Below are 22,347 nucleotides of genomic sequence, written 5' to 3'. Positions count from 1 at the left end.
TAACCAAACGGATTATACACCCTCCACCCCAAACAAACATACTGGCTGACAATCTAAAATGTCAAATAATCATATAACTATAATTTTAAAAACTAGCTCAAGTGAAAAAACGGACTGAACCATTTCAACAAACAAAAGGGCAAAAACACTACTTACCCACAATCAAATAACGGCACAGTTTCCCCAAATCACAGAAGCACAAATATCACTGCAAAACTATATACTATAGTATCACTTGAACATCTCCAATAGTCACTCCTGCATGGTTATTGCCAGCGCTATTAAAAGCATGGTATAGTGTTATATTAAATATTTCTCTCTCATAAGTTATTAAAACTAAATTCTGTGAAAAGTGATTCTAATCTTTCAAATGATCCAATGTATTGGTTCAGAAGTGAGAAGAAGAAATATTTTATGATAATTTGAAATGAATGAAAAGTTATTTTAGTTTTTTTGAGGAAAGGTAAACATACATAATGCTAATCTAATAGTGTTAAACCATTTAAACAAGTCATTTTAAATTAACTGCATAATTATGGAATTAATACAATTAATTAACAAACATAGCAACACCAATGTTGACAACCCTTTCTCTGCTTTCTGGCAGGGCTCTGGGTTAACAGGTACAAGTCACTGTGACATAATAATAAACCAGGCTGATAAACCAGGAATAGCCCCTGGTGGTGCTAGGCTAGCACTAACATTTACTCAGAGGAATAATAGTTGTAATAATAGCTAGTTGGATAGGTAGATAGCTAGTCATTAGCTAGAGCAGCAAAATCAGGTACCTCATCAGCATTAGTAAGCTAATGTTACCTACAGAAAACGCATTTTATACCTTAGTGTTCATTCAACATACAAACCAATATAAAGTGCCAGACCATGCTTTTGTTCGATTTTTGTAAATGCATTGGTGTTGCTCTTTGATATGTATTTTACACTGATTGTACCACAAAACAACAATAATAACCCTAGACTTTTCAGAGTTAGCATGATCTTAAAGCTTCAGTGGTTTTGCAGGAAACTGTGCCCAGTCCTTTTTACAACCCACAACTCAACAGTTCAGTTGACCACCCCATTTCTTTCGTCTGGCCCCGCCCCTCCCAGAGGCTGTCTGTGATCCGAGGCCTGGTCAGGGGGGCTCTACTTGCCTGGAAGGTTGTTGATGTATCCGCCGTCCATGAGCAGGTTGCCATCTTTGGGGTCGCAGAGGGGCGGCAGGTACCCGGATAGGGTCATGCTCGCCCGCACATAGCGCCACAGAGAGCCTGCCACACGGGGGGAGGGAGGGAGGAATACCACCTCTTAATAACGGCTACAGAATGGCTATGAAAACGTCAGGGCAATGTGCCAGCAACGTTGGTTAGTGGCGCACGGGCCAGCTGGGAGGAAACCGCGATGATGGTCACCCCATGGATGGCGTACGGGAGACTGGAGTGTGTCTGACCACTGGTGTTTGTGTATGTATGTGTGTTTGTGTGACAAAGAGAAGATGCCAGAGGTAGAGTTAACCACTGATTTTGTGAGGAAGACTCAAAAGCACTGGCTTTGTCAAACACTCTCATATGAAGTTACAATACTATTTGGTAAACCTGTTTATGTATTTATTGCAGATTCTTTTTCCAATTTAGACATTAGGGCCTGACCGATATACTGTTTCGCCAATAAAAGGTTCCGGATAATTATGAGCATCAGCCGAAATCCAACTGACAAAGTACTTATTTATTCATCTTCTTATCTTACGCTTGTCCTGGTCACGGTAGTGGTGGGTTCGGAGCCATCCCGGAATCATTGGGAGCAAGGCACCATAGACATACAGAATTTTTATACTCGGTCCTAGAGATTAGTGGGCTAATGTTACAATTTTCTAACACTTATCAGCCAGTAAAGCACTGTTCATCTTTTACATTTCATACATAGGTTTTAAATAAGTACAGAAGTTGCTGCACAGTAGAACAGTGCACCACCACTCCAGAGTCTGCTAAACCTTCCTGAACCTCCACTGTTCATGTTAACTGTTCATGAATACACTTTGCCATTTTATTATAGCCTTCTCCTGCTTTATGGACATCAATTATTTCCATTTTCAGAGGAGGATCTCAGAGGAGCCAAGACTGCTGATTTTTTGGGACAAGGTTTGAGAAGTCAGAGTATTTATAAAGTTTTGGAACTGCCATCACCTGGTCATTCCTAAAGATGACTGGGAATTATCCATAGCCCTAACAAGCTAATTACAGCCTGTGACCTTGACCAAAGTTATCTGAGAACTTAAATCTCTTGTCATATCAGTCAGGCCCTAGTAGATATGCCAAATGGCTTTACATTACTCCATGGTGCACCCTCTGCTATCCTTGAACCCAAGCAGAACATGAACCAGAGTGGAAGAGTACAGCCTTATTTGCCGATGTACAACTGATACATTTGACACATGATAATATCCTCTAACGCTGTATATCTCCAGCAGAGAGGTTTTAAGAGCCAGAGTTTTTGACAGTCTCAGTGAACATGTCGGGTTCAACCAGCCAGTCCTAGCCTGCATTACCAAGTGCAACCAGCATGGGGCAGGAGAGGCATGGCAGCAACATGGTTTGGAAGGAGAGAGGGGGCATCATAGAGAAAGAGAATAACAGAGGCAGGTGTGATCAGTGCATGGAGTGAATACAGGGCAAATGTTGTGCCACGTGTCTGAACTGCATCTGTTAAGTAGCCATTCAATTGAGGAGACATTTGCTTTGTCTCTAATGTAACTTCTGTGTTTGTGCTTGTCATTTTTAGGATCCAGAATGCAACTTCCTCATAAGAACTAAAAGCACACAATGATAAGAGCATAAAATAAAGAAATCAAATTCAATCAAGCATAGAATTGGTTTGTGTGTGCCACTGTAGGATTTGTAGATACAAGAGTACAAGCTCTCCATGCATAGAGATGGCAAGGATGAGGAAGACAAAGACAAGGTCTCCATAAACATCATAAGACAATCAAAATGTAGTCTTTAACAGATATTTAGAAGGTGAACAAACCAACATAGAATACGTTTAAAACCAAATATCTAAGTTATATGAAACCACCGACCTGGCATGCAGACCATGTGGAAAATGCAGTGGAAGAACAAGTGACATGCATGGCATTGCCTAAGAGGGCTTTGTACTGTGACAATGCCAAAAGAGGCTTTCAACTTGCCAACATGAGCTTGGCCTAATGGTCAGCAGCATATCACTAATCTGCACCCTTCAAACCTTTATCACTTGAACTGTAGGAGAACTAGGAGCCAATTCCAAAAAAAAGTCGATTCCACAATTGAGGGGCTGAACTTTGAGCTGGATTCAGCTTCCAACTTAATAGAACTGAGTAGCCCTACTTTACTGCTAATGATGTTTTTCCTGAAGCAAGTGTCTTTACCTATCAACTGCAGTATGAGTTACGTCGATCAGCCATAACAATAAAACCACCTGCCTATTACTGTGTAGGTCCACATTAAGCCACCAAAACAGATCTAACCCTTGATGCATGAACTCCACAAAACATAGCCAGCACTAACTTCTACAGCTTCAGTAGTTCTTCTGAGATCAGACCAATTGGTCCCTATGTCTAGAGCCTTTGCTCCCGCAGCAATGATTCTTGGGTGTCAATGACCCTAAATTAAGTCTTGTAAGTTGCAAGGTGGGTTATCCATGGATCGTATCAATGAGCTGTGGCTGCTCATGACCCTGTTGCTGGTTCACCAGTCATCCTTCTTGGACCACTTTGGATAGGTACTGTCCACCGCACACCAGGAACACCCCATCCAGTCGTCTAACGATCACTATTTAGCTTGCCAAAGAAGCTCAGATGTTTTTTTAGCTTCAAACACATCAAACTTCAAGAACTGACTGTTCACTTGCTGCCTAATATGTGCATCCTAACCCTTGACAGGTGCACTGTAACCAGATCATCAATGTGTCTCACATCACTTAACATCAGTGGTTTGGCTGATCAGTGTGTGAACCCATAATTATCCAGGTTAGCTCTTCTCAAGGTCTCTAAAGCTGAAGACTGGTGATGGATAACACATAAATAGACATGCAGAGATATCATTATCAGTACACTAGGGGAAGCAATGAGGGTGGGCCATGCAGTTCTGCATTACATAATGTTATAAAGGAAAGTGTCGCTAACCAATCAGAAACAGAAAGAAATCTTGCAAAACAACAGAAAGGAAAATAACCAAATTTAAATGTGGTGTTTAAAGAATAGTTTGACCAAAAATGCTAACTTTACAAACAATGAATGAAACCAAACAGCCACTACATTAATGCAGTATTGCTAAGCTAACTGTTGGCTGCTGGCCTTCCTTCATTGGTAGCCATTAACATCTTTGGTCAAAACGCATCAAATCAACACTAAGTAAGAACGGCACTGTCACTCCCCTCTACTCCATCTCACGGTGGACACTTTAATCCTTCCTTCCAAGCCATGGGATCCCAATGTCCGACTGGTCAGCAATAGGTTAATATATATATTTAAAAAAAAAAGGATTTGAAAGAATGGGGAGGTTGTGGGTTGTTTTTTTGTGTTTTTCCCTGGGACTCTCCCTTTGAAGCAGCTGGTTACAGGGGTGGGGTTTGGAGGGGGGGATTTCTGACCTGGGACATTGTTTACATAGCAACCATCCACGAGGAGGTGGCCATCCTTGGGGTCGCAGAGAGGAGGTAAATAAGGGGTGTAGGAGGCACTGGCTCTAACATAGCGCCACACACAGCCTGGCAAAAATGAAGATGAAGAGGGAATCAAAAACGGACAGGTCAAAGGGGACAGAGAGAAAGAGAAAGAGAGAGAGAGAGAGAGAGAGAGAGAAATGTAGAGATAGAGAAAGAGAGAAAGATAGGTAAAGATGGATACATAACACAGAAGGGAAGTGAAAAAAAACAAAAGAGGCAAATGACTGAGAATGGCAGGAAAAAGAGGAAAAGAATATCTATAAAACCCCCAACGGGGAGCAATTCTACATGACACTTCACTCACAGAATGAACGAACAAACAGATTAACACTGGTATAGTTGGCTGTCACAAATATACTGCTGATCGGGAGTCTAAATAGGCTGCACTATATAGTTTGTAACCTATGTTTTAAACTACATTACATAGGTTTCTGTCTTCAATAGAAGGCTAGTGGACTATAACTGAATTGAAAACTCTAATTGAAACAATAACCTGAGCAGGCTATTAGAATAATCTGAGGTTTGTGTTTGCTATATATGTGGAGAGATAAGTGTTAGCACACAGCAATGGTTAGAGATAACAAATGTCAGGCTCAAGAGCAGTATAGCAAAGAAGGGATGGGAAAAGAAAAGAAGAAAGAAAGAGAAAGAGAGCAAGAGTAACAGAGATAGAGAGATTGAGAGAAACAGACAGAGAGCAAATCTGCAGGCCACTTAAACAAACTGAGCAAAACAGAAAACTGAAATATGAGTAATAAGTAATATGAACGCACGGATGGTCTAGAATCTCACTCTTTCTTAAGGTGTCGACAAAAAGGATGAGGAAATGCTTTCTGAGCATTCGGTCTTACTATACCCCCAAAACAGGCTATTATTTTGAAAATATCAGGCTTATTTAAAAGGGAATTCCACCAATTTCTACATGTCTGCATACATAGGTATTAAGAAGTAAACAAAGTGTGAATGCTCAGACTGGCTGGAGTAGCATAACAGCAGTGGTGGCTCAAAGGGTTATGAGGACAGGGTTGTGAGTTTGATACCAGGGGCTTGGCAAGCTGCCGCTGTTGGGCTCTTGAGCAAGGCCCTTAACCCTGTCTGCAGTGGACATTCGGGTGCCACAGCGATGGGTGTCCACAGCTCTGGGCACGTATGCTCACCGTTTACTTTGTGTGTTTGCTTACTAGTGTGTATGTGTGGGTGTTCTCTGCACTGCACCAATAAAGAGTGCTTGGTCAAGACTTGTATCACTGCATTCTCCTCTTATATATAAACATTTTTTTTGGAAGTAACTCTCTATTGTCCAAGGAAGGATATCTACTAGATTTTGGTGCATTTCTGTGAGGATTTGATTGCATTTAGCAACAAGCCCGTTATTGACTTCAAGATGCTGGACCATCACCACCTGAACCTCATCACCAACTCCCCAGCTTATCCCAAAAGTAATGGATGGAGCATCATTCCAGAAAACACAGTTCCACTTCTCCATGGCTCCACAGCTGTGTGTGTGCATTTGCACATCTTAGAATGGGTGTCCATTTGGTCAATAGTGTACATACAGTGTAGAATTACTATTATTTTACCAGCATCAACATAACGCTGAAAACTGGTGCAGACTCACTGGTGATTTTAGATAGTAAATAATATGGCTATATTGGCACAGTGGACCTTGCGACCCCTGGTTCCATTCACCACCACTGTAAAGTAACCAGAACTTTTGCACAGACCAGATTTCAGACTAAACCACTCTGAATGACTTTCTTCACACCTAAACTCTTGAATTATGCATACAATTGATGGAATGCCCCTTTAACACACCCAAACGAATTAGGCGTTAACACACCCAGCTAATCAGTAACATTATCGGTTTGGGTTCTTCTCTGATTAAGAAAGAATGCAACAAGAAGTACAACACCTGTACTATGAACATCCAGTGATAACAGACGAGTGCAACTTGACCTACATTGCAGGATGATGAAATCCTGCTGCAGAGAATGTTTAGATTTACAGTGTCTGACCTTTGAACTGCAACCTGTGATATCATCTCCTTGGTCATGGGTCAGCATTAGAGCAGTGTGAGCAAAGCTACAGGAGACTATAAGAGTGGGAGCAGGGGGGAGTGATGTTAAATGGGGACATTTAACTAGGAAAGCAAAGGGAAATAATGTTCTGGATCCTACTATGAGAAGAGCTTTCTGCACAACTCTACCAGCAAAACACAATAGAAGTTCTAAAGAAGCACTAATGTCACCTCTAAGCATAGTGATGGCTATTTAACAGATGTTTAGATCTACATGTTTTGAAAGTGTGGTCTTGAACATATGGTGTATGACAAAGAGATGGATAAGAAAAGAAAAAAATGGTCATATGCATGGAGGAAACTGGGTGGAAAATGAATATCTACCACACTGAAGCACACTGAGACAATGAAATGAAAGGAAGTGATATCTAACAAAAACAAGAATGAGAGAGGGTGGAGGGAGGAAGAATAATGACTGAGGGACAAGCTGCAGACGTTCAGTTAGTTAGTCATGCTAAGTGCAGTACCACAAGCCAAACAGGTGAACCAGTGTGACTGAATGACCATGTCCAATCCCCAAATCCAGTGTGTGATTGAGTAAAACAGTAAAATCACATTAAAATACAAAAAAAATTTAAAGTTGGCGATAGAATCAGTGCAGGTTGATTTAAGCTGAAATGATTGGAAAAAGTTTTTTGTTCAGAGATTTGGGGATATGGCAGTGGCCAATCATCAGAGACCTAATCAGCAGTTAGCGGCTACAGTAAAGACAGTCAATGTAGTTATAACTTCTTTTGGTTCGATGTATGGTTAGACAAGCAAGATGGAATGACCATTCTTCAGATTTCACAGTGTAATATTGTAGCTCATTCAGCACACTTATTCAAACCCCAAAACTGCAAGTGATACATCTACAGACCATGCAGCATCAACCCTTCCCTTTTTATGTATTTACTTTAACATGTGGTAACAAACCCATAACTAAACGTAATGAATCTATTAGTATCAGAAACACTGAATTGTGTTACTTTTACTTGTAATTAATGTCCATTTGATCCATAATATATTCAGACTTAATATTAATCAGAAACGCACTATAGTTCATACAATTGGTTATTGTAATAAACAAACAAATTATTAATAGCACATTTTAACATTAATTGGCAGTCATCATAAAATGCAATACAAGAGGCTGAGAAATCTAAAAATGTGTGTGTAATTGAATGGGCTTTAGTTGTCTAAATTCACGGCTGTACTTTATCTTTGTAAAACTCATTATGCACTAACATAGAGCCCTAAAAGACCCCTCCATTCATAAACAATGGGGAAATCATTGTAAGATCTATCACGCACTGAATTACTGCTAATATTAAACACATCCATAAGTACAGATAAAGCAAAGTGGGCTAAACTCAGTCTTAACTTACCATCTTTGTGTACCCGCATTGCAGATGCTGTGATGTCAGTGGTCACATTGAAATAAGGCAGCCACAAGTCCTACAAAATCAAATAAGGAAATATTTAGACTATTTTAATCATTACAACGTCAGAACGTCAACCCACACAAAAACCAGAATTAAAGGAGAAGAAAAAGGTTGATTCGGAACATCTCTTACACCATGGGTTCATACACATCTGTGGCACCTCACCTCTGCTTGCTTATCCTCAAATACATTGGAAATGCTGGTGTTGAAGGCGGATCCAGAGAACATGGAGGTAATCGGATAAGTTAGATCCAGGACTGTTTTGAACACAGAGTTCATCGCCTGAGGAAGCAGGAAAACAAGCAATTACACTAAAGTACAAACACTGTACAAGTCTTTGTGCTTCTAACTGTTCATCGACTAATCTTTACTAACCCTAATACAGTTCTATGCAAAGGTCTGTGCACCTCTGGTCCAAATGTTTGTGGACACCCCCTCTAATGAATGCATTCAGCTACTTTAAGTTGCACCCTTTGCTGAGAATGACACCATGCATTGAGCTGTGGAACAGTGGGACTGTGTTCCCTGGAATTATAGTGCTCCATACAATACTTTTGGGATGAGGTGGGATGGTGATCATCCAACATACAACACACTTGCCGCTGGATACAATTAATACCTTTGATTTTAAAAGAATTGATGAATGAGCAGGTGTCCCAATACACTATATATATACACTATCTATCTATCTATCTATATATAGATAGATACATAGATAGATAGACAGATAGATAGTGTTTTAATGTGTCATTACTTCTGTAATATGTTTGAATAAATTTACTAAACAGTAACCGTGCTTTAGAATAAGCAGAAGTCTATTGCAATAGACTGTAGATAAGGGGGAAATGGGATCAACGACTACCTTTGACCATTCTCTTGCGCGCTGCTTTACCCGAACTGCACTTCTCTCCTCTGCATAGAGTGCACCAATGAAAGAACCGATAGATGTTCCGCCTACTAAGTCAATGGGAATTCCTGCCTCCTCCATGGCTTTGATCACACCAACATGTGAGCAGCCCCTACATTAACAGAAAAAGGGACCAAATCATGTATGCCACAGTGCTCAAAAGGCACAAAATAACAAAACCTTATCCTTAAGGTGTATCCTTGTACCCTCTAACTAGTCGTAATATGAACAGAGGCTTAAAATGTGTGCAAACACAGTTAAGTGAAACTAGTTTATATGGAAATTAAGAACGGAATTAGTTCTGGGATTTAATTCCCCAAATCAGTCAAATATTACTTACCTAGCTCCTCCTCCTCCTAGTACCAGAGCAATGCTGTTTCCTGTGAGGACTCGAGCCAGACGGGAGAAATCACTATGTCTGTCTGCAGTCTTCTCAAACACCTTCTCATACACCTCCCTCTGAAATACACACAAACTGCTTGTATACTTTGAATATTTGCAAATTTCGTTGAAATGTCAGTGTTATTTTGGCATCAAGTTCACAGCAGGTAAAAAACACATGAAGAAGAATAATACTGAAATTGTATAGTTTTACATGCTAATATAAAATAGGCTAGTTCTCGTGCTGGAAGACACTTCCTTGATTTCTAGTTGATAAATGCTTTATTTATCTGCACATAGTTAATGTTTGCAAGAAGTCACACCAGTCTGGTGGGGCTGCGGCGAGAGAAGACTCTGCGGGGGCATCTGAGGTGAAGGTGACCAGAACACCAGCTACGCATGTTCAACCACTCCACAGTTCTGGAGGGTCCTGGTCCGTCTTCGCGGTGCAGCAGAACCAGCTGCTTTAGCGCCCGCACTGCTGTGTTCTCCAACATCTGCTCCAACTGTGGAGTACAGAAACATTACGACCAGTTTAAAAACAGAACAGTGTACTGGGGTTGCAGAATATAAAGGGTTTACAGTATTGTGAAAATAATGACAAATATTGTGAAATGCCTAGCAATGCATTAAAAAGCTCTAAAAGTTAAGCCTAAATTACTGTGGCTGAAATAATTCTACTTTGTTGGATTCCATTAATATCTTGATTAACCAAAACACCCACAGAAACACCCATCTGAAACAGTGTCTGGTCAAAAGTCAAACATTGTGACTGGTTCAATATCTATATATTAATCTAAACATTTATTTATATCTATACATTTCTTGTGGTACCAAGAGAAACCTACACACCTGGCCAAGAGCAGGCTCCTGGTCTCCCAGGCCAACGATGAGAATGCAGTCTGCTTGTCTAATGCAGCGCTGTGTCCAAGGAGTCATACTGTTGTCTGTCTGATACAGAACTATTCTGTTGATGTCCTCCTGCTGGGCCAGCCAGCCAGATAACCTGTATTCATGAATGCTGAGAAACACAAGAACAAGGACTTTGGTGCAGTAGAACAGATAAGGTCTGATAGGTCTGATCAGAAAAACATTATTCTTACCTGTCTAAGGCTGAAGCTCCAAGTCGCTCTCTGATAATGTCACTTGTTAAAAGCAAGGTTGGACCTAAAATCAGACAGGCATTTATTAAAACTGTATCGTGAGACACTATCTAGACACTTCGATTCAAGACCCGTCTCAATCCACTATCTTACAGTCCAAGTTATCTGTATACACAGTTTGTTGTTGTTACATACAATATCAACTCATATAGAGTGGATTTAACTATTACAGACTACACATCAAAAGATATTTGAGTTTTGTTTTATCCAACATTTTGTGAAGTTACTACATGATAAACAACACTGTAAATGACTGTATTGTTAATATCTGCCTTGTGATTCTTGATGTTAATCAGCTTTCTCACAATTTTAGAATCAGGTCATACCTATGGCGCTGAGGGCATGGCTAAGCTCCAGGTTGAAGGCATTAACTGGCACTTCATCACAAACGGGAAGCACAGCTACAGTGGAGAGATTACTGGCTGGGTTGGTGACATCAGGGCTGGACGCCACGGTAGGCAAACCCAGAGCTGAGCCTAAAGAAGAAAAAGAAGTATTCACATGTTAGTTATGGCAAAGATTTGTTAACCATTGTTCTCATGTACTCAAGGTTTGAAAAATAAGGGAATTGGCTGTTATGGGTATGGTTGAAGCTTCTTGTTTGGGATTTGCTCATGTGTTATGTTGTTAGTATGATGAATGACTCACTTGAAAAAGGTCCACGGGTCTGCTGAAGGTTTCCTAGAATCTTCTGGCCCAACAAATGTATCAGCCGAGTAACAACCTACACACATACATTATATATATATAAAGCAAACATTAATCACATTAGTTATCTTTAATCTTAAAATATCTATGGGCATAAATGTGAGCCTGATACCTGAGGATAGCGTCTCTTAATGTTGTTTAGTGTTCCCTCTGGGAGCTTTACCAGTTCTGTGTCTCGTACTGCATGAACTGTAGTTGCCCTGGGCTGCCTGGTCAATGCCTCCACCTGAAAAAATAGATATGCAATTAAACAGGATTCACCACATGAGAGAACATCCCATCCAGTTGTAGAATAAATTCAATCTCTATTCAAATCTGTGTCATTTAAACCGTTTAAAAAAAATCAATGCCCTTTTACTTATTTTAGACATCCTGGAGGATCATGGCATACAAACACTATATGTCCAAAGTGCTTGTCTAGTCCTTGAAGAGAAGTACTGCTACTAACCTGCCGAGATGTTAAAGTAAAAAATGAATGGAAAAGGCTTTGTCAGCAGAACTCACCACCCCAATGAGATCTCCTCGCCCATACTCCCCAACTAGCTCCTTTTTCCCATTAGCCTTCCGGATGACAGAACGCAGACGGCCGTTCAGCACAATGTAGGTACAATCCGACTGATCATCCTGCCTAAAAGAAAACAAATGAATTCAAAAGTAGCCCAAACTACAATAGGACAGCAGTCTAAAAGAGTCATGACAGCCTTTCTAAATAACAAATTCAGCAACTTTCAAGGTCACCCACTGCTGCACAGACACATCTTGTATAATCTCCACAGAAAAATGCTTGCAATATAATGAGATACTCTGAAACAGCAGAACATGAGCCTAAGGTCATTAGACCAGATGCAAAGCTAGGGTAAAAAGCCCCTCTGCATTGGGACTGTTGAGTGATGGAGTTCCAGTCAATATCTTGGATAAGTTTGAGTGACACTTATGATCTAGATCCCATCACTCAACATCAGAACCTGACCTCACTAATGCTCTTGTGGTTGGAACGCAATCAACTACTAACAGCAATAATCCAAAATATATGCAGATTGTTACTGCAGAAAAGGAGAAACCCCTCCTTTTAACACCTTTGATTACAGTGTGTATGTTCAGGTGTCTGTTTACTATACCATTAATGGTAGTCTTGGCAGCCTCATGTAGTGGTATTAGTCCCACTGTAATACTTGAAGTAGTAGTATCAGCAGTGGCAGCTACTAGTAACTTATTAAAGGTACTTATTATCCTTATTAAAGTACCTGTACCTGTCCCTTATTAAAGTACCTGTATAGAGCACGTCCAGCCTCCACAGCCATCCAGTCTATAGCAAAGTCCATCTGCCTTACGAATGGAGACATGCGGATGGCCACAGTGTGAGCTGCACTCAGAACCACGCTGGGCTGCTCCCGCATGATCCTACAGATAGGACAGAATACAGCAACAATTTCATCAATAATTTCAAGCCAAATGCAAAACCAGACTTGTATTTCTGTGGAAGTAGACAGCCTGCTGTACTTTGTCACATCTGTAGTGTGCATTTTATAAACAGGCTACATTGACTTGACTGTTATTGATCTGCTATTAGTGAGACTTACTCATAGAAGTCAGATTTGGAGATTTTGAGGAAAGTACAGTCTCGGACAGCCCGGATAGTGAAGATAAGGGGCTCACCGGTCAGCACGGCCAGCTGACCGACCATCTCACCCGGCTGTGTCACAAATAGACACACATCCTCTTGTTTATCGATCATACGCTGGTACACATGCAGGCAGCCCGACAGCACAAAATGCAGACTCACGTCCTGACAGCAGAGCAAGGGAGAGCATACAGAAAAGGAAGAAGGAAAAAGAACAGAGTGAAAGAAGAGGAAAAGCAAAAAGGAAAAGTAATTAGTTAGAGATATTTTAACAGTGAACAGAAAACTGTATACAGAGATTTAAAACATAGTCAAAAACAGAGATATATAGGTTTTTGCGTGACATGCTGTCACACAAAAACCTTGTATCCCCATTTTTGTCAATTTCTACTTTTTGCCATGATGTGAGTCTGGCATCTGTTTTGTACATACAAATTTCATGATTAATGGACCAATAAAAATGCTCCAAATTGACTTTCAATAAAATAATTTTACATGACTTCCACTAAAAGTTTTTTGCTTCCCCAGTGCATTTTGGAGACACAAGGTTTTTGTGTGACGCCAACAATATGGAATTGTTTGTAAACTTTGGATACACTTGTGTAACTGTTTTTGTTGATTTGTTAAGTGGAAATAGGTGAAAACATTTGACAGGAACTTTTTTCTGAGGAAATGTTTTTCTGCAAATTGGGAAAAAAATAATTGTATAAAACATGCCTTAACCTTAATAACCATAATAACTTCCCAGGTATGTGTAAAATTTTGCATACATTTCATATGTATTCTATCTGACATTATTAGTAATTAATTTAACATTTCTTTATTAGCAATTTATTTATAACAGAGCTACCGGTAAATCAGAAAACAGGTTATGGCACAAATGCCCAAACTCTGTATAGCCATTTAAAGTCTGATTAGAAATGTACTGATATAATGCACAATACTGAATAAACAATTCAGCTTTTATTGAAAACAACACTGTATGCCTGTTGCTGTTCTTGCATGACCAAAGACAGTGAAGTCAGTTGTACAACTTATGATTGATGCGATAAGGCAAACAAACCCCAAAACAATGCCACCAACTTTCAGAAGTCGTACAGGCTTCCAGTTTATGAAATAAAATAGCTAATAAGATTCATATTAGTTGGCTCCTGGTGAGTAGATCAAAACACATATTCACTCACAAACCAGTGATAAGACACAAAATTGGGGATGATTTATCTTTCATACTCAGATAAACTCAGAGGGGTAATGCATTGACTCATTGAATGGAAAAGTGAATTTATCAGAATCTAAAAAGAGAATTAATCTGTTTTTTTTTTAAATGAACAAATATGTCTAATACTGCCCTATGAAAGGTATTCATTCCAGTTGCTCATAGAATTTAAGAGATGGAAGTTAAAAGGATTAACAAATTCAAGTGAGAAGGACAGACAGATGTGAAGTGGAGGAGTACCTGGTCTCCTTGTCTGGCCAGGACGGCTCCAGCCTTGGCGTGGTGCAGAGTAACTCGTCCATTCAGCAGAGCAGGGTCCTGGTAAATGACAAGAATGAATAAAAGTAAGGTGACTCAGACGCTCAACATGTATGAAAATATGTAAAACAGCACAGGTAGTTTAAGCTGTGAACCACATAGAAAACAGAGAGGAGAGGTATAGAAAAGTGTGCTAAAGCCATGACTAGCTGCGTCCAAAGAAAATGCAATTTGGACATATGTCTTAATGCTTGTGGACTCCCCTTCTAATAAATGCATTCAGCTACTTTACGTTGCACTCACTGCTGACACAGATGTGCAAATGCACACACACAGCTTGTCAAGTCCTTGTAAAGATATACTGCCAATAGAACAGGACTCACTGGAGCAGATAAACATTAACCTACTGTCACCATGCATAATGCCAGGCATGGGCTTGAGGGTTATAAACCCCCCCAACTTTGAGCTGTGGATCAGTGGAACTGTGCCCTCTGGAATGATGGTAATTTTGGGGTGATTTCATCCAACATCCATTAGTCAACATCATGACCTAAATGCAATCATAATCTCACAGCATGCTCGAACATATGTAGAAAAAAGTCTTTCCTGGACTGTAGAAACAGTTACTCCAATGACAGTAGGATAAACCTTTTAATGACCTGCATTGCAGAAGAGACAATGACTAAGCAGGTCAACCAATACTGTTGTCTACGTGGTGCATTATGGGCAATGTGTTGGTGTAACTTTAACTGTGTGAGCTTACACAACAGTACACATACACACAGCTTGTACCTCAATTCTCATGAGTTTGAGGATCTCTTTCTGAGCTTCCTCAAAAAGGGTGGCGTTGGGTCGTCCTGGCAACGGGCCATAAATGTTCTCTTGGCCCGACTCCTCCTCTGGGTACAGATAAACACCTGATGGCACGTCATCTACTGTCACCTTCCTCTCTCGCTGGTCCTGAGACTGACAGAAACACACATATGCAGTGTTAAGCTTTATAACATTGGCCTACACTGCACATTACACAATCTGAAATAGTGTTGCTGTCATGTAAAAATCTTGTATGTGCAAAATGGAAACTTTACAGGAGAAGAGAAAAAAATCTAAACTTTTAATGAAAGTCAATGCAAACTTTTGGAGCATTTCTATTGGCCAATTAATCATTAAATTTTGAATTTCATTTAAATTATATCAAAAAGTGAAGAACTACAAAAGCTGAGATATAAGGTTTTTGCATGACAGTGACAGTGTCTGTTCCATGTTATCTTTATTTCATATGATCTTGTTTTTGGGAAATTCAACAAATATAAATGCATGTGGGTGTGTGTGTGTAAATGCATTGATGTATATGTGTGTGTGTGTGTGTGTGTGTGTTTGTGTCTAACCCTTGTAAACGTGGGTGGTGTTGGTGTTCCTTCCTCTGCAGACACAGAAATGCGACCCCTCTCATATGCCATGTCGAAATCTGAACGCAAGCTCTTTTGCATGCCTGCAAAACACACACATGATTTGCCAAACAAAGTCTGTTTACAAAAGGCTTACTTCGCCTCAAGAGTTTACGATAAAAGACACCAAACATCTATTTTAATCACTTTAATCACTTTATCATTTACCGATTTAAGTAAAATTATTAATTTATTAATTTAGTTATTTATAAGTAGTGTTAGTTAACATAGTTAAGGTAATGTTTTGATAAATAGCTCAATTTTTATTAAAGAAAACAATCCATTTTTCTTAGAACTGATTTGACTGTGTGTACCTATAATGCCTCTGGTACTGGTCTAGTGTTGTAAGAGAGAGAGAGGGAGAGAAGGCTGAACTATGAAGAGAAAGTCAAAGTGAGGTTAAGCCTTATCTGTTGACTCTTTCACTTGGTGCGTTCAGATGCAACTCTGTGACCACAGAAGGCAAAAGCATTACGATTATCTGTGTTCAACATGTAAAGCTTGGAAACAAGTCTACCACAGACTACTGCCACAGCTGCACTCTAGTCTACACATGGAGTCAGTAATAATTATTGTTGCTGGTTGCTTCACCTAGACATACATTTAACAAAATATTCAGCTAGTAAACATTTTTTGGAACAGCTAAGATTCATGCAGTTCTCTCAACTTGACCTACACCATGCCTGTTACCTGCCATTTTTTAATTACAATGCAAACTGAGGAAACACTACCTGAAAACACATTGCAATGTTCTCATAGCCTTCTCCTGTTTTGTGGACATCAAGTTCTTTAACTTTAAAGCTATCTGGGAGCTCAAATTATTGCATGGATTACACACTAAAATGATAGAAAAAACACATTTTGCTTAAAATGCTGAAAAGAATGTTTCATTTTTAACTTCATGTCTTTTGGAGATCTGTTAATCTTATACTCGTTTAAAGAAACACTAAGCAGCAAATAACAGCTTTAGAATGACAGAGATGCTCCATGACTTGTAATAGGGAGAATGACATCACTGTCGTTGCTACTCTGGGCTCGGCACACTGCTAACTATACTATGAGTCATATTTGTGTAGACACCTGGAATATTACTCTTCTGCCTCTGTTTACATGCTTCTTTCACTTTCAGTGCTGGATCTCTCAGCACATCCAGAAAAAATGTGTCCTTTAGTGGTGTCTCAAAGCACAAATTACAACTTCCTAACAGTGTTGCTTTACCTATTTACAGTCACATCATTTTTCACCAAGGGTGAGCAAACATTTGCATGCCCCTGCACACACACTCACCTGCAATATCCACAGGCATGGAGATGGCCCTGCTGAGGGTTGGAATGGTGCTGCTAGCTTCCTTCCCATGATCTCCTGTAACACAACACCAAGGAAGGACATTTTTCTTAATTATTGACTAGAACTACTTTTTTTTTTTTTTTTAAACAAAAGCAGGCTTTCAGTCAGAATTCACAGATGACATGACTATGATAATACAAGAAGATGACCAAAAGCACATTCTACTTGGAGCTACTTGTACATTATATTACATTATATGCTGTGTTAGCCTGCGCAAATCGAAGTGAACCTTAATTTACCCTTCACAGACACATTAAAGTTATCAGAAATATGAAATTCATCTAATCATATGTATAATTAGAATGCAATGTGCTTGGTTAGATCATATCAAAATAACCATGTAAGACTTCAGTAATCAGCAGCTTATTGGTCAATTCACTGAACATTGTTTCATCAAGCATTCTGCTGCACAATAAAAAAGAAAATGTCAGCCTATTTTTAGCCTTCCCCTTTCACACACTTGCCTCAAAGTACACTATGCAGTTGAGTAATCTCAAATAGGTCTGTTTATGTGGTTTCTGATATTAACAGACTATGTTTTACACATGCAGACAAAAGTACAGCTATTATTTCAGTCTTCAAAACCACTACAGATTTCTTTCAATAAGTATATTGTACAGTCTCCGAAGCTGCAAATGTACTGGGACACCTGCTTATTCACTGTTTCTGACGAAATCAATAGTATTAAAATATTGTGTAATTGTCTCTACTGTCCAGGGAAGGTTTTCTACAAAATTTTGAAGCATTACTGTAAGGATATGATTGTATTCAGCAGCAAGAGCATGAGTGAGGTCAGGATGTTGGATGATCACCATCCCACCCTATCCCCAACTCATCCCAAAAGTACCACCCCAAAGCTGGGGGTCCTTTATGTTTATCTGCTTCAAAGAGTACAATTATTTTGGCAATACTTCTCTAAAGGGATTAAACACTGTGTGACACTGTGTCAGAATCAGAATCAGAAATACTTCATTGATCCCAGGAGGGAAATTACAGAGTGTCTGCATTTGCACACATCAAATATGTCTTGGCTTGACTAGATTTTAGGCATAAGGCAACATTTGTTTAAATTTAAATATGTTTTAACTTCCACTGGATCCAACACAATATCCAATTTAGAAATTTGCAGAATATAAAGTGCTACAACTTAGATACCACTAAATACTGTAGTGCCTTTTAGCTTTTTTCCCTGCTTGCATATTTCATTTTCTCCACTCTGCACATGCTTTTGTTTGAGTCTTACCGCTGGCTTCTCTAACAGCAGCTTCGCGCTGTTCCTCTGGCACAGTGAGGCTACTGAATCGCTTGCTGTGCCTTACAGGGCTGGTGCGGGTGGTGTGAGGAGAAAGAGGGGGCAGCCGGAGTGGCTGCATCTCCTGTACAACAAAAAAGCAGCATTTCCTTTTCTGTGTTTGCAAATGTACATTTAAATGTATATTTCATTGTAGTCTTTTTTTATCTTATACCTTTAACTTACTCTTACATGTATGAAACAAGCTACACAAATTATTAGTACTTATTATTATTGCTAAATTATTGGTAACTATTATTAACGTTATTTTAAGCAGCACAAATTATATGGTTGATAAGCATAATTGGAAGTCTGTTGTATGAAAATCACTAATAATGGCATTATTAGTTGTAATATTACACAAAACCACATTGTTACCACACCATTTATTATTGTTATTTATTTGTTATTTATTACCTACATTTACATTATTTTCATGTAATTGGAATTTGAATCATGTGGGTTCTAGGTAATACCAGGTATAAATGCAAGGGTTTTTTTTATGTAAGAGAACTAATAATACAATTATTACTGATTTTCACATAACAGACCTCTAATTATGTACTAATAAAAGTCATACTGAATAAATCACATTATGTATAGTAAATAACTCAGGTTAATTTAATAATTCAGGTAATTCAGGCTATATTGAAAAAAAGAACACAATATAATAAACTCATAATAACCTTATTATTATTATTATTATTATTATTATTACTAGTTGTAGGAGTATTTGCAATGTATCGAGCACTATTCTGTCATTAGGATGTCATTAATTGTGTGATTCCATCAGAAACATGAATTCTGAGTTCTTCAGTTAAAAATGAGGATTTGTTCTTGGAAAAAATTATAAATTGTAGATTATATACAGAATATACCATCATTTAGTATCTTAAATCCTGATTGCTTTAAGGGCCATTTTGTGTGTGTGTGTCTTCGTGTATGTGTGTGTGTCTTACATGGCTAAAAAGCTCATTAGTGAGTCCTAGGTAGTTGTGGAGGGCCAGAACGGTCACTCTCTGCAGCCTCACCATGATAATCTAGAGATACAAAAGACATATAATACAGATGTTGACATTTACAGACTGTTAAATGCCAAACATACATAAATTATACAAATCAACAGCACATGATCACTCCTACCTGAACCACACGCACTAAGCTCTCTGGGTATTTCTCAAAGATGGACAGAAATGCCTCAACAGGCAGGCGGAGGACTGTAGACACCTCTGCGGCTCTGGCAGACACTGTCCTATATGGCCTCTGATGACCCTGAAAACCACATACACATGCAGACCTTTTTCAGATTACATTATTTCTGCATGAAGTCATAGTTTTAATATATCAAAAAATCTAAAGATGTTCATAAAAGAAAACTGTATTTTCCTTGGCACAGCAGAATAATGAGAGTTTGGTACATGGAATTGGCATATCGCAAACCTTAGACACTAAGGCTCATTTTTAAGAGAAAATAAATATAAAACAGAGATGTAAACAAATCAATTCCAAAACAGAAAAACGCTTACATAGTAGTTTTGTATATAACCTTTAAATATAACCTTTATATTTTTGCCCCAAAAAACTTTTATAAACCCAGCCCACTAGTCAAAGCTGGCAAATTCTGTTCATCACTTCATCAGCTCATCACCTCCTAGCTAGTCAAGTGAATACTGGTTTCTATGCAAACTAAGTCTATGTGTCTGTGCCAGTTTCCACAGAAGAAGAGCGCAAACTCATCACGCGATGACATGAAAGCTGGTGGGAGCAGGATCCATGATAGGCTAAAAGCTCATTTTAACTCATCTTTTCTCTTCAGTGTCCACTCCCTAAAATCAAACTGGCCTACCTTAGCTGTATCAAATTAGAGCTAAACACTCATCAGAAAGAAAAGTACTGGCTATTTTTTTACCAGTAAGACACAAGAACAATAAACCCAGAAAAGCAAGTGGGGACAAGGCTAAAAGCTACCTGGCTACAATTCCTTTAGCTTGCTAACAGCACATCACACTGAGAGGACACATTATGAGGCAAGACTTGTGGGTTCTGTGAGCTGTGCTGGTGCCATAAACTAGCCAACAAAAGCACAGTTATTATATTTTCCCACAAGCTCTCCATAAAAGTAAAAAGCATTTTATAACAGAGTTGTAAACAGGCTTGTAAAACCTCACCTGAGCATATTCTGCCCCAACCAAAGTCACATTCTTGCTATTTATACATACAAAGAACAACTTAAAATACTATGCTTGCACACATAGAACACTTCTGCATGCAAGTGTGAATGAACACAGAACGTAAAAAGGGGAAGGGCAATGAAGCTCTAGACCGTTTACACACACAAGCTGATACGGAGATGAGTGTGCTACACATGCACAATGACCATAAATGACTCATCACTCCACTAAGGACTGGTCAGGCAGGACGTGGGTGTGACTTACCGTGATGACATCAAGAATACTCAGTAGACTATGAACGGAATCCCCAGGGTACACTTCTTTTACCACCCCGTCCTTGCCATCCTTTAAAGATAGAGAGGCAATGACTTAAGACAAACCAAGACGACAAAAGTTGAACGCAATGCCCTGCTAGAGAATTTATTCTCAAAACTGAGATTAGAAATACAGCAGTCAAGACAGTGAAAACAATAATCTGACACTGCATAAGGTTAAAAGGTTAAGGCTAAATGATAACACATATAAGCTTCTCTAGATAACAAAGCACACCTTTATCTATGTGCACTTATAGATCATTCAAGCGAGTGAGTAGAAGTTCAGCTGCACTGTTATTCATTAACATACACACCCACCTGTCCGGTGAGACATAGCTCCAGTTTGCCGTCCTGAACAACATAGATGCTGCTGTCAGGCTGTCCAGGTCGAAAGACATACTCGCCCTGCTGGAACTGCAGGAACACCATGTGTTTACACAGCTCCAGGAATAAAGGCTTCTCGAAGTGGCCTAATACACTACACCCACACACACACACAATGGAGAGAGAGAGGTATTTGCTTTGCTTTTGCATTGCTGAAAGACAATCAGTGCAGCAGTGCAATGCATACGTTCCTGAAGATTCAGGCAAGCAGCTTCAGGTAATCAACCATCAGAATAGAGAAAATGTGTGATCTCTGGGATTTTGAACCTGATCAACAGTCTCTAGAGTTGACTTATGGTGTGAGAAAGAAATAAACATCCAGGCAGCAGTTCTTTAGGCAGTAACGCATTGCTGATGAGAGACATCAACAAAGAATTACCAGACTGGTTGAAGTTGACAGAAAGGCTACAGTTTAACTCAGATAACCACTGTACAACTGTGGTGAGCAGAAAAGCATATCTGAATGCCCACTACATCCAGCCTTGAGTGAGTGTAATTGCACTGATGATATCCAGATACCCAATTTTACTGCAGTATTTAACCCATATATGTTCCAGCCCTGGGTTCAGTAGACTGCCCTACAAAACAGGGTTATATCACTGTTCAAAGAGATAAACAACTACAGGCTAGTGATGACTAAAATGACAAAATGCCCAGCTACAACCAAACACTTACCGCACATTTTTGAGCATGTAGAGCACCTCTGAGGGCAGGTGTGAGTTGGCCACGTCAAATTCTGTGAGGTCAGCCTCCAATACTGATGGAGGAGGCTCCTTCATCTGGAGAGTGGGCACCTCTTTCTTAAATCGCAGGATCCTGAGAATGGGAGGGAATAAACATGATAATAATGATAACATAAGAAAATTTTTAATTGGATGGTGACATTTTCTTGACATACGCTATGGCTCAATGTAGGAATGGGGCGATTAACAATTTCAA

At 39.3% G+C, this 22,347-nt stretch overlaps 1 protein-coding gene across 6 annotated transcripts in view; it reads right to left on the bottom strand.

Annotated features, from left to right (window-relative positions):
• pnpla6 (patatin-like phospholipase domain containing 6) overlaps positions 1–22,347 on the bottom strand; it is a 42,717-nt gene that overhangs the window by 9,017 nt on the left and 11,353 nt on the right. For 5 of the 6 annotated variants that reach the window (XM_072657821.1, XM_072657817.1, XM_072657819.1 and 2 more), the window contains 24 exons: positions 22,084–22,224; positions 21,343–21,502; positions 20,975–21,055; positions 19,683–19,811; positions 19,499–19,579; positions 18,492–18,624; positions 17,189–17,263; positions 15,842–15,945; positions 15,246–15,419; positions 14,436–14,513; positions 12,939–13,144; positions 12,628–12,759; positions 11,863–11,986; positions 11,471–11,584; positions 11,299–11,374; positions 10,977–11,126; positions 10,591–10,654; positions 10,340–10,508; positions 9,811–9,993; positions 9,447–9,565; positions 9,062–9,218; positions 8,365–8,481; positions 8,143–8,212; positions 1,152–1,268 (listed from right to left, as the gene is read on the bottom strand). In XM_072657821.1, coding sequence (XP_072513922.1) covers positions 1,152–1,268; positions 8,143–8,212; positions 8,365–8,481; positions 9,062–9,218; positions 9,447–9,565; positions 9,811–9,993; positions 10,340–10,508; positions 10,591–10,654; positions 10,977–11,126; positions 11,299–11,374; positions 11,471–11,584; positions 11,863–11,986; positions 12,628–12,759; positions 12,939–13,144; positions 14,436–14,513; positions 15,246–15,419; positions 15,842–15,945; positions 17,189–17,263; positions 18,492–18,624; positions 19,499–19,579; positions 19,683–19,811; positions 20,975–21,055; positions 21,343–21,502; positions 22,084–22,224 — 2,954 coding nt within the window. Of the gene's footprint in view, positions 1–1,151; positions 1,269–4,623; positions 4,741–8,142; positions 8,213–8,364; positions 8,482–9,061; positions 9,219–9,446; positions 9,566–9,810; positions 9,994–10,339; positions 10,509–10,590; positions 10,655–10,976; positions 11,127–11,298; positions 11,375–11,470; positions 11,585–11,862; positions 11,987–12,627; positions 12,760–12,938; positions 13,145–14,435; positions 14,514–15,245; positions 15,420–15,841; positions 15,946–17,188; positions 17,264–18,491; positions 18,625–19,498; positions 19,580–19,682; positions 19,812–20,974; positions 21,056–21,342; positions 21,503–22,083; positions 22,225–22,347 lie in introns of all 6 variants that reach the window. The other variant, XM_072657820.1, reaches the window with a different exon arrangement.

This window comes from Salminus brasiliensis, chromosome 15 (genome assembly GCF_030463535.1).
Source record: "Salminus brasiliensis chromosome 15, fSalBra1.hap2, whole genome shotgun sequence".
In the NCBI taxonomy this organism is placed as follows: domain Eukaryota; kingdom Metazoa; phylum Chordata; class Actinopteri; order Characiformes; family Bryconidae; genus Salminus; species Salminus brasiliensis.
Note: the sequence above shows the minus strand (reverse complement) of the source record. Positions and strands in the feature narration are given on the sequence as shown.